Below are 17330 nucleotides of genomic sequence, written 5' to 3' on the forward strand. Positions count from 1 at the left end.
ATAGGCTTTTCTCATCCTTCAAGCCACACTGCCCAGCATCCTCCAATTAACTCTAACCTAATCACAGGACAACTTGCAATGACCAATTGACCTGCTAACCTACTGAGAGGAAACCAGGGGAAATGCACATATCCCATTGGGAGGCCGTATAGACTCCCCGCAGAGGACACCATTGGAGAGAACAAGTTGCAATAGTGCCGTACTAACCGTTACGTTACCACGGCTCCCTGATTAAACCTGATTCTGGCAAAATGCTGGAGAAACTCAGCAAATCGGGCAGCCTCTATGGAGGGGAATAGACAACTGACATTTCATCAGGAAAGGAAGGGGGCAGGAGCCCGAATAGGAAGCTGGCAGAATGGAAAGAGTACACAGATGGTAAGCGATAGGTGAGACCGAGAGAGAGGAAAGGTGAGCGGGGTAAGGGGAATGAAGTAAGAAGCTGGGAGATGCTCAGTGGAAGAGGTAAAGGGCCGAAGACGAAGAAATCTGATCATATAGTAATAAACAGTTGATAAAAATTCGGGCTGAGACCCTTCATCAGGACAGGAAAGAAGAAGAAGAAGCCAGAATTAAAAGCTGGAGGCAGGTTTGTTCAAAATGGTCCAAAACAAATATCAAATCAAATATCGCTGTGATGATTGTACATTCTAGTATCACTTGTTTGGCGACAATAAAGTATAAAGTACATAGAATTAATTCAAGATTCAACTTGCTGAACTTGTCTGGAAGGAGATGGGGTAGTTTCATCTCAAATCCAAAAGACTTGGGAACTAATATATGCTTTAAACAGCTTATCATTCCCTCACCTGACTCTGTTGGGTGAATATAATCCATTTTATGTATTTATCCTGGGTTTTATTGTCTTCTTTATTTTACTGTTTTTTTGAGCTGCATTAGATCCACAGCAACAATTGTTTTGCTCTGCTTTACACTTGAGCACTGGAAATGACATTAAACTGTTTTGAATCTTGAATCTTGATCACGCCCGGTGGAGGGATCCTTGATAGATGAATTAAATTTACTATCACTGGCTTACGTGCAGTGACTTTTCTTCTGCTTCGGGGACAAGGGAAACCAATGACTCCTGAATTTGTTAATGTTGCTCCAGTCGTAACCAAGAAGAAGGTGCTTTCTTGATACACCTTTTTGCTGTTGAGTCAATGTAACTGCACTTTGAAGTAAAGCAAGAAAAAAAAAGTAGATTTAGCTTTTTAGACTGCTCCTTCTGTCATTCCTGCAATATTTCTGAGTTTGCCTCGAAAGTGGCACCAGCGAAACGGGGGAGGACGCTCCGTATCTGGGGGGTTAGGAATTCACAAGAGTTTGGAAAGCGGGGAAGAGGGGTTCTTGTCCCCAGTCCACCTCTCTCCTCAGGACCGTCTGCAGTTCAGAAGTCAGCACCGGCCCACTCAAGGAACGGGAGATGCGGCCGCTCTGCTCCTTCCTGAATACGGGGGGTCAGCAGTAACATGAGACCAGAGAAGAGTGCTGTTTGTTAGTTGCATCTCCGGCCAAAGAGAGTGCATGTGTATACTGGGAAGTGGAACTGCCCTGCCGCAAGGGTTAACCTGCGGTGGTGTTTGGGAAATGAATACAGATTATTCCGCCTGATAGAAACAGCCATTCAAAGATTCCTGCTCCCTTGGTATCTGGGGCTGCGAGTGTGAGACGAGGGAGCTATCGACGCATATATTTCCGGGTGCGCTCATTGCTTGAAGCTGCAATCTTCATCGACAGAGCGAGTGAGAGAGAGAGAGAGAGAGAGAGAGAGAGAGAGAGAGAGAGAGAGAGCGAGAGAGAGAGGGAGAGAGAGAGTGTATGTATGTGAGAGAGAGGGGGGAGAGAGAGAGGGGAGAGAGATAGAGCATTTGGGGAGCATACAGTCAACTGCAGCGGGGCAAAGAAGCGCAAACCTCGGGCCGGGCTGCACCCTTTTCCCAACCCCCGTCTCCACCCTCCGACTTCCGAAAGCATACAAGCAGCACTGGGGGAGGGCCGGCTTTGCTATTGTGGAGCAAGCTGATGGAAGGGAGACTTAAAGCGCGCCTGGGACTCACTCGTTGAATCGCTTGGATGGAAAGCGTCTGATTCTGGTAGAAATACAGAGTGCGAGAGAGAGAGAGAGAGAGAGAGAGAGAGAGAGAGCGAAGGGGTGGGAGAAAAGGGAGAGAGAGAGAGTAGTGTCCATCTGTTTGTTGGTGAAAGCCTTCTAGCTTCCTCCCTGACCTGATTAAAAGGTGTAGAGGGGGCTTCTCTGGTAGCTTCTCTAACCCCCACCCACCCTCTCTTCACCTCTCTCTCTCTTTTTCTTTCTATCTCCCCTCTCCCTCCCCCTCTCTCTCCCTCTCTCTCTCTCTTTCTCTCTGTCTGTCTGTCTGTCTGTCTCTCTCTCTCTCTCTCTCTCTCTCTCTCTCTCCCTCTCTCTCTCCCACCCTCCCTCTCCCTCCCTCTCAGGGGTTAGATCATTATTCATCTGGAAAGTGACAGCACCGCCGGTGATGGACAGCCGGGCCGCGCAGAACCTCCGGGATCCGGCAACACTCACATCACCACGCTTTTACTGACGGCCCCGTCCTCCGCCTCGAATCGCTGTAGTATTTGGGATCTCCCCTCTTGTCTATGGTTTATTCAAAAAAAAAACAACCCTACTAAATATATATATATTTATATAAACAAGAGAAAAATATAGCAATCATCCTGCAAATCCTGGGAAATAAGCTGGTTATCTACATCGAAGATTGTCATCTAGCAGAACACAACGGCTGTGGGTTACAATAAAGGGTGAAAAAATCCAAGACTAGCTTAAACACGCTGGCGAATGGCACAAAGGGTAGGTATAGGAGCGACAGCCCGCTTTCCCCCGGCCGATCCTGATCACCCTAGCCGCTCGCATAGTCCCGCTCGCCGGCGTGAGAAGGCAGGAAGGCCCTTTGCGATTGTGGTTCTGAACGCTTGTTACTATTTATCATATATATATATATATATATATATATGTATGTGTGTGTGTATATATATATATATATATATATATATATATATATATATACAGCAAAACCTAGACACAGCTTTCTTGTTTGTGGAGAAATGTTAAGACGGTCAGTGTTTGTATAATTGTCTGGCTTTTTACTCTGTGTACGATTGTGATCATTTTTTTTTTGTGGCTCGCAGAATGCCCGGGTTATTTTAAATCTCTTTTTTTTTTGAAAACCTGTAGTGTGGTACATATTTTTGAAAGTATTTTTTAATAGATTGCCAACACTGCACGATTCTACAAAGCGAGATTTTGCAATCTGCTAATTTGAGAAAGTGCGAATATACTTCATTAAAATCCATGTTTCTTGTTGCTATCTTGGGAGCTAAATTCACAGTCTATTTTTAAAAATACATTTATTTATATATTTATATTGTATATATTTTATGTATATCCCGACCATATCTACTGTAAGGCTGGTCCGGGAGTGCCTTGTCTTATATTTTACAACAGCAACTTAATGGTACTTTAACTTAATAGCCTGTTTATAGTGCTTTAAGCCCCATGTTTAGGCTAATTGTTTGTTTGTTTTGGCAATGTGGAATTGTGTTTTTGGTCATTTTGAGCGCGTTTCGGGAGAAATAAATATACGCTTGATTTTACAGGAGAAGGTGCCTAAAAACACCCCGGTGCTGTTTTTTTTCCAAGGGGGGTGTGGGACACGAGTGAGGGCTCAGCGGTCCCAGATTTTGATTTTTTTTTTGAGCGGGCCGAGCCCGCTGAAGTGTAAACTCTGGGTTTCTGAAGTTCCGAGGATGCCCTGAACCTGGCCCGAGCCGAGTGTGAGGGGAAAGGGTGTTAATTTTATTTCTGTGGATTTGTGGTGTTTCTCGCTGTTATGTGGTTTGATCGTCTGAAGTATGTGTTTGTGTGCTTGTTGGGATGGAATGTGTACCTTGTAACGTTTATATGTTTCACTGGACTTCCCAGTGTATATTTATTTTAGTGAAGGGTGTTGACTGTAGACCAATGCATTTTGGAGAATTTGAAATGAGTTGTGTCTCATGCTGAAATTGTAATTGTCTCTCCTTTTCCTTGCAGTACGATGAACTGTCCCACTATGGGATGGACGGGGTGTCCATGCCCAGTTATGGAGACACGCACGCATCCCGCAATCTGGCACATCATCTGGGCCACGGCCCCGGGATCCACGCACAACACTACCCGCCGGCGGGCACTGGTCACCGGGCAACGCTGCCGTCAAGCCTCGGCAACAGCATCAACGACACACTCAAGAGGGAAAAGGACGCAATATACGGGTAAGAGACTCGAAGAACTTTGTGGCGATTTGAAAAACAGAGCTGGTTAAAAACGGTTTGAAAGAAGCGATGGCTACAAGGAGCAAAGGGAGAAGGGAATATAACGAGGAAGGTTCAGAGAAGTAGAGAGCCAGAAAATAAACAGCAGCGTTTTGGTAAACCCGGGTTGGGGCGAAGTGGTGGGAAGAATGTGTGGAACAAACAGTCGAGGAGAGAGGAGATGAGGTACTGGAATTAGGTGGGAGAAGTTCCCTTGGTGGCTAGGAGATGGCAATATTAAGAAGCAACGTCCAGGATAGAAGACCCAGAAACTCTCCAACAATGAGGCTCAAAGCGCGAAGGAAAATAGTAGGAGTGAATTTGGAGATTGCGTTGGCATGGCAGGGTGATGGTGGGGCTAATCATTTGTGCTATTGGATCAAGAGTATTTAGCAACCCGTGCCGCCACATCCTGCCTCGGCGTGTACCCCGCAGGTTCTCTCCGGTCAGAGGGGAAGGAAGATCCCAATTTCTTCAACCCTAAAAAGTAGATTAATGTGTTGTCGTGGAGGTGGAGAGAAGGGGTTCGGGTTGGTTTGGGTCAGGTTTGTGAACTGCCTTCATTCCCCGGCTCTCACCAGTCTCGTCAGATGTTAGCCCGTGTACCTGCACCACGCTGGGCAAGGCGGCAGTTCAGCACACCTCGGCACATCGGCCGAGGCGAACAATGCTCATGACCTCCCCTCTTTTTGGAAGGGAATAGGCGCATTTATTTTTTTGCGCGTTTCGGTTCAGCCTTAAGGTCAGAATTGTCCCAAATGACCCCCTTTCACGAGGTGAGATTCAACAGCTCCCCGGGCAGAGTCCCGACGGGTGGAATAGTTTACAGACATGGGACCTAAAGCTGCTCACAATGTGATCTGACCAACACCTTATAAAGACTCAGCATTACACCCTTAAGCATTTATATTCGAATTTAGTGCTAGACTTGCATTTGCCTTCCTCACTACTGACTCAACCTCCAAGTTAACCTTTAAGGGCTCCTGGCGTCCTTTCCGCCTTCGATTGCTGAATTATCTCCCGGTTTTGAAAATAGTCCACATCTTCTACCAAAGGGCATGACCATACACTTCTCACGCTCCCACTCCAGATGCCCAGTCTCCGTCTCTCTATTCGACACAAAAATGTTTTTTGTTCAAATTCAGTGACTTTCAAGGAAGCAACTGTTCGATCTGCCTTAACGGCGCCTGTTAATTGAAGCCGAGGTCACCATTTTTTTTTTGCCATTTATTAACAAGCGGCACCCAAGATATTCTCCCCTTCCCACCCCAAAGTAAAACGGGGATCAGAATTTAATGGAAATAGTTTATCTGCACAAGAATACGCGCGCAGTGCCTGGGCCGAGCGGGGTCGTTCAAAAATAGGAATTCGCTTGTGTAAGTAAGTCAGAAGTAATCAGTACTGGGATGGAAGCTGAGTGAGGGAGACTTGGCCAAAGTCGTTTAAAGTTCGGCCCCGTTTGCCCATTTTGCCCGACGCAGCAAAATCTGGACTCAACAGCTGCGGAGTGCCAGCAGGCCAGGGGGGAGCGGAGTGCCAGCAGGCCAAGAGGGAGACGGGCTCAAGTCGCTGAGTAAGGCGAAGCGGCCGGCGAACATCATGAGGTGTCCACGCACCACAGCCAAACCACCCCAAACCTCATTCCCTTCCACTGAACATTAAACCATGCAGCAATTAAGCGCTCGTCTGCCGCTGGTTCTCAGCTTAATAACTCTGGGAGGCGGCATATGTAGCTTTGTAGAAAGCTCAGTGGATTTGTGATATGAGACCACTGCGACTTTCTCACATTTCTCCACTTTCTAACAATTTATTTAAACAAAATCGTCGCGTTTCCCGCGCCCTTTGTAAATCTTCTAGGCTCCCTGTAAATCTGGGCAAATAGTTCGGAAGGGCCCTGGCTTGCAGCGCTCCAGCTGAATCCCTTTGCTCCAGCCTGAACAGCCGTTGCTGCCGGGTGGTTGTGACTCAAGCTGCGGGTTCCTGAGATTCAGCGCGCCGGGTTCAGCCAGAAGCCTTTCTTTTATTATTTTAGTGCGGCCGATTTCCCATATTACACTTCAAATCAAACTGGACGTAGGGGTTAACTAACAAGGGTTAAAAAGCTGTTAATCGCATAAAAACGCACCTTATGCCCAGCTGGGTCACTTTAATCACCTGGTCAGCTGTGGCCGTCGGTGAGTTGAATTTTGGGTTTGTTGACTGAGTTAAAATATCATTTGAAGTTTTTTTTTTGAAAAATAAGCCTTTTCTGTGGCAAGTGGTAACAAGGGACGAGGCTTTAAATATGCAGCCTATCTCGAGTTTATGCACACCCTGGTATAAAGTCTGTGGTGGAAATTCCTTAATCCTTAGGATTCAGAATAAATTGGGTTCACTCTTTTCTAAAACTGTGTCCCCTCCCCCCCCCCCCCCCCCAATAACTGTTGCTAACACACAACATTTGACACCAGATCCACACAGAAACAAACCGGATCCATACAGTATCCACCAGCAAGTATAGAAAACACACACTGTTGTGAATGAATTAGTCTGTAAGTGTAAAACAGTGCATCATACAAACAGGGTTGTGTGTGAAATACTGCAAATATTAACAAGTACATGGAAAAATGCGTGCGGATATATATCTGTACGGCTCCTTATCATTTTATTGTCGATTTACGTTCTATCTCCTAACGAGGATTTGGTCCGTATTTGCCGCAGTTACTTTATCGTTGATTTATGCACACGACTGTGGGTATATTTTAAACTTCTGCTATGTCCTACCTCAAATTGTCGATGTCTGATCAAATTGAAGGTTACAGCCCCATTTTCCAGGATTAATAGTATTTAATTTGTTCACCTTTTTACGTTAATGTTACCAACGCAGATAGCTAACAATGGTTATCTACTATGCATAAATTCTTAAAATCTGGGATCTATAAATATATTTTTATTAATAGTTTCAATCTTCCTCGTTTTGCCTCATGCTGATTTTTAATAAGTATCATATTATCTAATTTCTTAAGCCCATTTATATAATCACTCCTCGGCTCATATTAGGCTTTTAGAAGCTGCCGATATTTTCTAGAGGGCCGGCTAGCTGCGCCGAGGAGTAAGGGGCAGGTTTGGGTAAAGTCTACAAATGTTTGGTGGTGGGAGAGGTTGGTGGGGTTTGGGGTGTTTGACGGAGTTGATATTTTGTTCGAGGGGTCCTTTCTTTTATAACCCCTGATCTGTTTTGTCTCCCATTTCCCCATCCCGACTCCCTCCTCTTCCCCCCAACCCCCCACCCCTCCACCCCTCCACCCCTCCACCCCTCCATACACACACATACACACACACAGGCACCCCTTATTCCCGCTCCTTGCCCTAGTGTTTGAGAAGTGCGAGCTGGCGACGTGCACACCCCGGGACTGCGGAGTAGCCGGCGGGGATGTTTGCTCTTCCGACTCCTTCAACGAAGATATCGCGGTGTTCGCTAAACAGGTCCGCAGCGAGAGGAGAACAACATTAAAAACCAGATGAAAGTAATTTGGATTGAGAGAAAGTGGGATGTTTGTGACTATATAACAAGTAGGGCAAGTGTCACTGCAGGTTAACACTTGTGAATTGGGCACAGAATTACAAAGTGTTTCGGATTGTGTGAGCGCGAGTGAGTGTGGGTGTGTGTATGTGAAATATATTCAGACGTATGTTAAGTATGGGATCAATTTATTAAATATGTTCGGGTCACTGATTTAAGGCATAAAATCAGCTACAAATCGGTTTGAATTGGTGCGCAGAGTAGTGCAGACACATAGTCAAGCTAAAAGGAATTTTATTTTTAAGAATCGCATCGACTCTGATTCTAATTGTCCAGGTAATTACGCAGAGCGCGCCAAAGATTATCAATATGGGTGTGAAATCCAGCTGATTAATTCCAGCGCCTCCAGTATATTTCTCAATCAGACATTAATTTAATAACAATCAGTGCTAATAAAAGCAGCGATTTCAAATAGAAATCGTATTGAAATGGACTTAATTTGATATTCCAGAAGAGATCGACCGTGGGGATTGCGCGTACAGTTTCGCACCTCGCGGTAGAATCGAGGCAGATACGCGCCCTCGGAAAGGAACCGAGCTTTCCCGGGTAGACGTGGGACGGGAAGGAATCCGCTGATTTAGGAGAGCCCAGGTCCAATTAGCCCCACAGACCCGGCGAGGGCCGGGCCGTAGCGATACAGAGGCACTCAGCTGGGAGGGAGGGAGTCCGCACTAACTTTAGTCGGGCCGTTTATGGACCCCTCCCCCCCCGCAAACCAGATCCATACAATAAAATTGAATACAACACAATATTTCTTTATGTGATCTTCGTTGAGAGCCCCCCGTCCAAAACTGGCACGGAGCGCATTAGGGTGTAGGAGAGTTTGCGTAAGGTAAATGTGTGAGTGTAACTGAGACTGTGTGCCTACTTGAGTACGTGTGAGCGCAGGCTGTGTGAGTGTAAACTGTGATTGTGCACAGACTGTGTAAGTGTGTGTAAAGAGGGATTAGGATATCGCCTGTAACCAGGTATAAACTGTGTGTGTGAGCGCGCGTGTAAATATCGAGCGTGAGTTTGCGGGTTATGTACACATACTATTTATTGTTCTAGGGGTTTGGTGGTCGGATGTGTTTATGTGCATGTGTAACCATGTGTACAGACCTACTTCATTTTATAATCTGAAGTGATTGAATGTAAATGTGTAACTGAGTGTGTAATCACCGCCACGAGGGATTTATGTGTTTATGCCGTTCTGCAGACTGTTGTTAGCGCGGTGTGTTTTGCTGTCGGAATTCTGTATTTGTCTTAGATGGTATTGTGAGCGGGATTAAATTTGTACTAGTGTAAGACTGTGTGTGAAAGAATATGTCTGAGAGAACACCTGCGTGTTTGGGGGGCACGCGCGTCCAATGTGTCTGACGGAGTATCCGTGTGTGTGTGCGTGTGTGTTTGTGCGTCTTTGTGTGTACGCGCGTCCAAAATGTCTAACAGAGTATCCCCGTGTGTGTGTGTGTGTGTGTGTAACAGAGAGAGGATTGTCTGGATATGTAACTTTTGGAGTCTGACCCTGTGTGTATGAATAGATAGGTATACAGTTATAAAATCGGGAAGTCCTGATATATCACGACTCGTTTAGAGATAGTTCACCCCGCTCCTCTCTACCCTGACGCAGATGAGGGGTTTGAGTATGGACTGGAGTCCAGTATTTCCAATCTGTTGATATTAAAATATTCTCCAATTCTGTTGTTTCCTAGATCCGAACAGAAAAACCTCTATTCTCTTCCAACCCCGAGCTGGATAATTTGGTAATTAAAGTTTACGTTGTGTTTGGAACGGATACAACCCGGGGTTAGCTGTTATCCGGCGCTTTCCGTACCCCAACCGGTAAAAGAGGTCCCACGCTGGAACAACCGATCCTGGCCAAATTTAATTGTAAAATTAACCAAGCGACGTTATGCATTACCATAAATCAAGTACTGTTGTAAATTTTGTAAACTGACCCTCGATGTAACTTATCAGAAAGCGCCTCGAGTGTTTGCTGCGCACCCATTTTGATGGAGCGCCCTAATATTCCTGCGCGTCACCGACCGGCTCGAACTGAATGCCTCCTTCTGTCCACAGATGATTCAGGCCATACAGGTGCTGCGGTTTCATCTACTGGAGTTGGAGAAGGTAAGGGCACTTCACTGGAAGGCGTGGTGTGGCTGAGGGCGTCGAGGGCGCTTGGAGGGAATGTGTGTGCGCGTGTGTATCAGGGGGAGAGAGAGAGAGGAGGGGTGCACTTGAGGGAAAAACTGTGTGGGCTTTGAAAGTGTGCCCGACAGAGAGTGTGCACCTTGACGTGGTGCGTGTGAGGGGATGCGTGCGCGTGCGTAAGAGTGTTTAAGTACAACTGTGCGCGCGATTTGGAGGCGCCGAGTGTGAGGGGTGCGAGCCCGGGCGCGTGGGGGTGATGGGGGGAGCGGGACACGGGCTGTCTGTTGAATTTGTAAAAGTGGATGGGTTGATGTTGGAGACAAAGGACAAGTGTTTTTTTTCCCCCCAGCGAGTAATTTGCTTCTCTAATCCCGCTCTAATGTGACAATTAACTATTTAATTCCAGCGCCCCCGACAGGCGCCCGTTGAATTCTTGTGCCGGGTCCGACTCCGACTCCATGAAACTTACTCCACTCTCATTTCTCACTCATTCAATACCTTCCTCATCTCCCCATCCCTCTTCATCGCTTCTCCTCCCCTCCCGTGTTTCCTCCGTCCTTTCCCGCCGGTTGCGCGGAGGCCCCTCCGTGTTCTATCCATCAGCTCATGCCTCCCCACAGCTCTCCAAACGCCTGCTTCTCCTTTCCCACTTTCTCTCCTCTCTCCTCTCTCCTCTCTCCTCTCTCCTCTCTCCTCTCTCCTCTCTCCTCTCTCCTCTCTCCTCTCTCCTCTCTCCTCTCTCCTCTCTCCTCTCTCCTCTCTGCCTCTCTGCCTCTCTGCCTCTCTGACATCCCCCTCTTTCTCTGCCTCTCTCCCTCTCTCCCTCTCTCCCTCTCTGACATCCCCCTCTTTCTCTGCCTCTCCCCTACTTTCTCACTCCGCATTAACTTCTCCATCCCAAGCTCTGCAACTACCTCACTCGGGCAGGACGGGATAAAGAAAACCCTGGATACTTAAACTGTTGATATATTGAGTAAATGTACCCTGTATTAAATATTATACACAATAAATATTTACACTACCAGTGATAGCTGGTTGCATCCATCAATCAGTGTGATCAGAAATAGCCCCACTGGATCTAGATCGACAGAGAGAATGTGAGCCCAGATCAGGCCAAAGTGTTTAATCTTTATAATAATTGCTGAACAAATATATAAATGTTTATATATATGTTCTGTAATATTTATATTATAGATGGAATGCAAGTATTATCTACATGCATCCCAGAGTATGCAAAATAAATATTTAAATTTATGTATGCATGGTGCATTTAACAGTATTTAAATCATCTAATTCTAAATGTATTTCGTACTAGTTATATTAGGACAGAGTGCAAATATGTATACTGTAATCAATAACCTTTACACCATCAGAGTAATGTAAATGTAACACTGCGCATTTAGTCAGATCTATATATGAGATGCAGATGTTATATCGGGAGTTTATTTCACAAAGCAGTCTATTTGTAGTCGTTTTTAATTTGTCCGATGCAGCACAGAGGTACGGTGGATCTGTGGGAGTGAGTAAGTGATGCTATTTGCAACGGGTGCCTGGGTTTTATGTAGCTGTATCTCAGCTATTTTTCTCCATGGAATCATTTCTGCTCAAAAAAAAGGGAAAATTTTCAGCACCATTAATCTTAAATCAGATTATTAAATCGGCTTTGCACTTACACATTCCACCAGGAGACGGGGGAATCTTCTCCTTCTCCAAAGGCCGTTATTCTGAATTCAAATTGATATCCAAATATAAGGCTTGGTGATGTTGAAGACATAGTGATTTAGCACACTGAGGGAGTTTCCATCCCAGTGAAGTTTTAATTTATTTTTGAGTTGAATATGCTTCTGAAGCAAAAAAAAAGAAACCCTGCAACTTGTTCAGCGGAGCAGTCCTGAAATGAGAGCGATGAGTCTTTCATGATATGGTGTTTGAACAGTGGGGTGGATAGGCTGGGCAGAATGGGGTAGAGGGATTTGATTTTGTGTGAGGTCAACTTAACTGGGCAGCTGAGGGGTCTGAGGAGTGAGCGTTGCGCTGTATCACCCCTGGGGTGGGGTGGGAGAGGTGTTCAGTCACAGGTCATCCATCACCCTGCAAGATCCATCAGAACCTTCTGCCCCCCCGGCCCCTGGGGAAGTGCGGGCTGGGGCGGAGAGAGCCGCAGAGGGATCCACAGACCTGAGCTGCAGAGGGAAGAGGGAGTTCACTCGGAAGAGCTGAAGAGTGAGGGGAAAGCGGAGGATCGCTAGGGGCTCCTCATAAGGGGAGTGTTTGGTAGCTGGACTGGAGATTTGAATTGGGAAGAGTTTAAAATAACAGGAACTGTTGAAGAAATTGTGGAGTGAGGAGGTGAAAGAAAATAAAGGCTTGCTTTGATATTATGCCTGGGTGTCCCACAGCTGGTTTTCACCAGTGAAGTCTTCTTGAAGAGTAGCTGATGTTTTAATGTAGGGATCATGCAGATCACTTGTGCCTGGAAAACTCCTGCAAACCTGAGGAAAGAAGTGACCAGGCAATATGTTGTCTCAGGACTAATTCAGGTGCAAATGCCCGGGGCACTGGGGAGAAACATTCCTGCTTCTGCTTGGGTTCCTTACATGGGATATTTTGCAAGGGGTGAAGAGAGGATATCAGCCAAACTTCTCACTCAATAAAAGAGTACTGTCAGTCTTGCAGCAGACCAGGATCAAGTGTTTTATCACTGGCCTCTGTCATGAAATCTGTAAACTCTGTGCCAGCAGTATGGCACAAAGCTTAAAAATTACTGTACTTTCTTCAGGCCCATCGCCCCTACTGGGGCACAGGCCACCAACCAGAGTCCTCTGTCCTGGGACACATTCTTTCACATTGTCTCCAGGTGTGGCCTATTTTCTTGGTGCATCCTTCCTCTCCCAGGGGTGAGGTCTTTGGCGCTTCTGGGTTTTTAACGGGACAGGGGTCGCTGGCCCCCCTATGCGCGACCTTCCTCCTTCTGCAGCCGGGCTTGGGATGGTCCGTGGCAGACTTCTATCACTCCAAAATTCTAAAGTAAGTTTTAAAATAACTTCAAGCTGCACATAAAATATGAATGGAGCAAAAGCGGAATAATGAGGTTGTGTTCATGGGTTCACAGACCATTCAGAAGTCTGATGAAAGAGAGGAGGCTGCCTGGATTCCCTTCATCTGCCCCTGATCTACTGGCCTGAGGCAGGAGGGTGACACCGGCATGGGCGGCTTGGGGTGATGTGGCCTCCTGAATTCAGTCCCTTCAGCCCATCACGTCCCTGCTGACTGGACTCCTCCCGTTTACCTACACCTGAGGATGAAATCCAAAAAAACCTGCCGGTGCTGGAAATTCGGAATTACAGACTGGGAGTTCTCAGGGATTCAGAGCTGCTAAGTGTTGCGACGTTGGTTGCAGAAGCTTAGTCAGAGCTTTGCTGTTGTGTCCACAGGGCTGGTCCCTTCAACACTCAACTTCCCCAATTGTGCAATGTCCCAGGAGCTGGCTGCTTTTGGGCACTTTGACCAGAATTGATCTTCTGCCCCATCACACAGAAAATACTGGAGGAACTCAGCAGGTCGGGTAGCATCGATGGGAGTCGAGGTTTTGGGCCGGGACCCTTCATCAGGACATCTGCCACATTTTTGCCACTCTTGACATAAGGGTTCGGTGTCCTGGAGTTCCTTCACTGTCTGTCAGATGTGTTGACAGACATCTCCACACTGACACCCCTGGCCCAGATCAGCTAATCCAACAAAGCTCTGGATCTGACCCTTGCAGCAGTGAGCTCTGCAGACCTCCATGTCCTTTTATCCCTGGGGTCAGTCTATCTCTGATGAAAACCCTTCCTGACAATTCTCATTCAACTACTGTATGTGTAAAGCTGAACTTGTTCAAAACTCTGTGGCTTTTGTGTGAGCACAGATGAATCACCGTCTCCATCATATATGGGGTCCCTGACCAACTATCTTCCATTTAACCTATCCCTCCATTTCAAAAGCCTCACCATTCCTTTCTATTCCCTGCATGGCCTCTGCCCTTCTCATCACTACTGTCCTCTCCAATCCTGTTACCCTTTGAGATCCCTGTCCCCCCAGTTCTGGCCTCTCCCCCTGGATACTGTTGCTCCCCCCACGTGCCTTCAGCTGACGCAGTTCAAATCTATGGAATTCTCCCCTCTTCCTTCCTTGGTGGCACTCTGTAAAACCTACTGGGACTCAGGTTTTAGTTTGACAAGGTACCTGCCACCGCCTTTGTGTGGTGTTACTTTGTTGGAAGTTGTTCTGAGCCAGGGAACTGGGCCGCGAGGGAGAAGGAATGTCGTGGTCTGCAGACTGAGGGAATGGTAGCAATCCGTTACATTCAAGAGCATCAGGACACCATCAGTAGTTGTCTTCCACACTCTCGTTGATCTAATCCAGTCCCTCAGTACAGCAATGGATCAATTCAGTGCTGACTCAACTGTCTACAGACTGAGCGATCCAGGTGCGGGGATAAGGGTGGATCTGGGGTATAACGTTTCATGATTTATTTGAGTGTTTGCATGAGTGTATTGAGTCCGTCTCTGTGCGTATATATGCATATAGGATATATTTTGGAGTGGCATGGTGGAGCAGTGGTTAACACAATGCAGTACAGTACTCACACTTCAGGTTCAATTCTGGGCACTGCCTGTCAGGGGTTTGTACGTTCTCTCGGTGATCATGTGGGTTTTCTCTGGGTGTTCCAAGTTCTCCCCACAGTCTGGTTGGTTAATTGGTCATTGTAAATTGTCCTGTGATAGGACTAGGATTAAATCGGGGGATTGCTAGCTGGTGCAGCTCAAAGGACCGGAAGGGGCTATTCCGTGCTGTATTTCAATAATAAATAAATATGTGAGATGTGTTTGCAGGTCTCTGAGTGGGTGGGTTTGTGTCTGTGTATGATTATGTGTGTATGTTCAAAGGGTTGTTTAATATCAGCGAACATATGCAGTATACAACATGAAATTCATGCTCTTCACAGACATCCACAGAACAAGAAACCCCATAGAATGAATGATAGAAATATCAAAGCACTGAAGCCCCTCCCATTGTTTACACAAACAGCGGCAAAAGCATCAATGCCCCCCTTATTTGCACCAACAGAAGCACAGACTTCCCCCAGACCCCTGCCATGCAAGCCCCCAAAGAGACCTTGATCCAGAGTCCATCAAAACTAGTCACCATGTGCATGCTCACACGTGTTTGTGAGTTTGTTCGTACATGTGTACTTGTATGTAATAACTTCAGCTGTTGTCTTGAAAGACAACAGTGTTTTAAATGGTAGTTTAATCTTCTATTTCATACCTCAAGGACTTGGCTGGCATCTAAACGCTGGTCAAAATTTCAATATAAATGAAAAGCTTTAATGCAGGGGGGGAGGGTGTGAGTAAATGTTATAATGCAGAGTGTAGTTATGATCTGGAACTGTTGAAATGGTGCAACTTGATACAGTTAGGGTCTTCAAAAGGGAATTGGATGGGCACTAGAGAAGGAGTGACTTTTAGGGCTGTGGCCAATAAGAATGAAAGGATTGATCTCCTAGGAGCTGGCAAGGATTTGATGGGCAGAATAGCCTCCTTTTCTGTCCTAACTGCTCTTACTGTTCATGGCTCCTTGAAGGGCAATTTTGCCCTTCTAACCTGTTCCAACACCTTCTGGACTGCACACAGGGCTGTGTCTTACCCCAGATTTGCATCTCCTCCTTGGCCTGAGGTCCCAGCGGATCTGTACCATTCCCACTACATGGGAAGTGAGCTCCAAATTTCTGGTGCATGAGGATTTTCTCCCTGTTGCACCTATCTCTAATTCCAAGATTCTGGCGTTGTTCACTGGTGCGAAAGCTCCTTCTCACCCTCCCTAGCACCCTGTTCCATCACCTCCAATACACACGTTAACCTCTTCGCTTAGGCTGACTAGGGAGCCAGGTTGGTACCATTTAACCCTTTCAATCCCAGCTTCTATCCTTGAGTGAGCTGGAAATCGGCAGCGCTGACCCCAATGTGCAATTCTTGGTGATTACTCCACAGGTTGCCGCAGTCCACGGGTTTACCTCATGGGGTGCAGGGCACCCATGTAATGGGCAATATTCCCGGCACCAGCATTGCTCCCAGAGGGGGAGCAGGAGCCGGGCTGAACCAAAGAACCCTCCCGACTTCATACACTTCTTTTTTTTAATCAAAGGAAACCCCAGCCCCTGGCTTGGTTTCAAGGCTGTAATCCCACTCCAGGGTTCAGATGACGGTTATGAACTGCTTTGAACTTTGACCTCCTCACAGATGACATCATCTGAAGGTCTGCTTTTGTTATTGGGTTGGAACAGCTCCCAGGCATTCATAAACCCTCCAATAGGAAGATGGGTCTGATAAGAGTTATGAGGCAGCCAAGGGCCTGTGGTATTTGGGTTGTGATTTATAATGTCACCAGTCTCACTTTGTTTTCTTAAGTCTGGAAAGCATCATGTCATATGGCCGCCCGGCAACTCTCACGCCTTGAGAGTTGTCTCACCACCCCCTGCCCTGAGACCCATTCTCTCCTGCCAGAGCGAGGGCCGAACTGGTACCAGTCGCCAGCCCTCAGCACCCCACCCACGTGACGCCCTCGTCACTCCACGAGCAATTGCCAGCTGCCCGGCCAAAGAAAGTCACTGCAGACGAAGACGGCCATGCCCTCACCCGGCCTTGGGAGAGCAAGGCACCGGAGAGTCAGAGGCCAGGGGCAGTATAATTATTTAAACAGGCGCATAAGTGTGCTGCCTCGGTCCCAGGATTTCAATTGGTCAGCGTCTCTCCCGGCTGCCAGAAAAGTTACGTCCAGTCTTATTGTGTACAAGGAATTCTTGCTCCCCCCACCCCACCAACATTCGGATTCTTGACCCGCCCGCCAGCGGATCTTATATTTTACATACTTTGTATTCCCCTCTCTCTGTTCTCTGGGTCCTGGCTGCAAGGTTGCTGAACAGTTTGGGAATGTGACACTGAAGAAGTAACGATGCGTGGTTTTTAAAATAGATGCTGTTTTGGGGAAGGGTGTGTAGAGATTACATTGTGATTCAGGAATGATTATCACGTGTATCAGATCACACTGTTGCTACTGAAATAATCTGTCATTGAAGCTGTTGACTTGCTGTGAGCACCATAAGACATAGGAGCAGAATTTGGCCATTCGGCCCATCGAGTCTCTCCATTCCACCTCCACTGATTTATTATCGCTCTCAACCCCATTATCCTGCTTTTTCCCCGTAAACTTCAATGCCTTTACCAATCAAGAACCTTTCAATCTCCACTTTAAATATATC

General features: G+C 46.8%; 1 protein-coding gene across 16 annotated transcripts in view; it reads left to right on the top strand.

The window, feature by feature from the left end:
• Positions 1–17330, top strand: part of LOC140203835 (homeobox protein Meis1-like) — a 437451-nt gene that overhangs the window by 178372 nt on the left and 241749 nt on the right. For 10 of the 16 annotated variants that reach the window (XM_072269947.1, XM_072269949.1, XM_072269948.1 and 7 more), the window contains exons 2-5: positions 4076–4293; positions 7656–7797; positions 9589–9639; positions 9956–10006. In XM_072269947.1, coding sequence (XP_072126048.1) covers positions 4076–4293; positions 7656–7797; positions 9589–9639; positions 9956–10006 — 462 coding nt within the window. The other 6 variants (XM_072269946.1, XM_072269954.1, XM_072269942.1 and 3 more) reach the window with 5 other exon arrangements.

Source organism: Mobula birostris, chromosome 10, assembly GCF_030028105.1.
Source record: "Mobula birostris isolate sMobBir1 chromosome 10, sMobBir1.hap1, whole genome shotgun sequence".
Lineage (NCBI taxonomy): Eukaryota > Metazoa > Chordata > Chondrichthyes > Myliobatiformes > Myliobatidae > Mobula > Mobula birostris.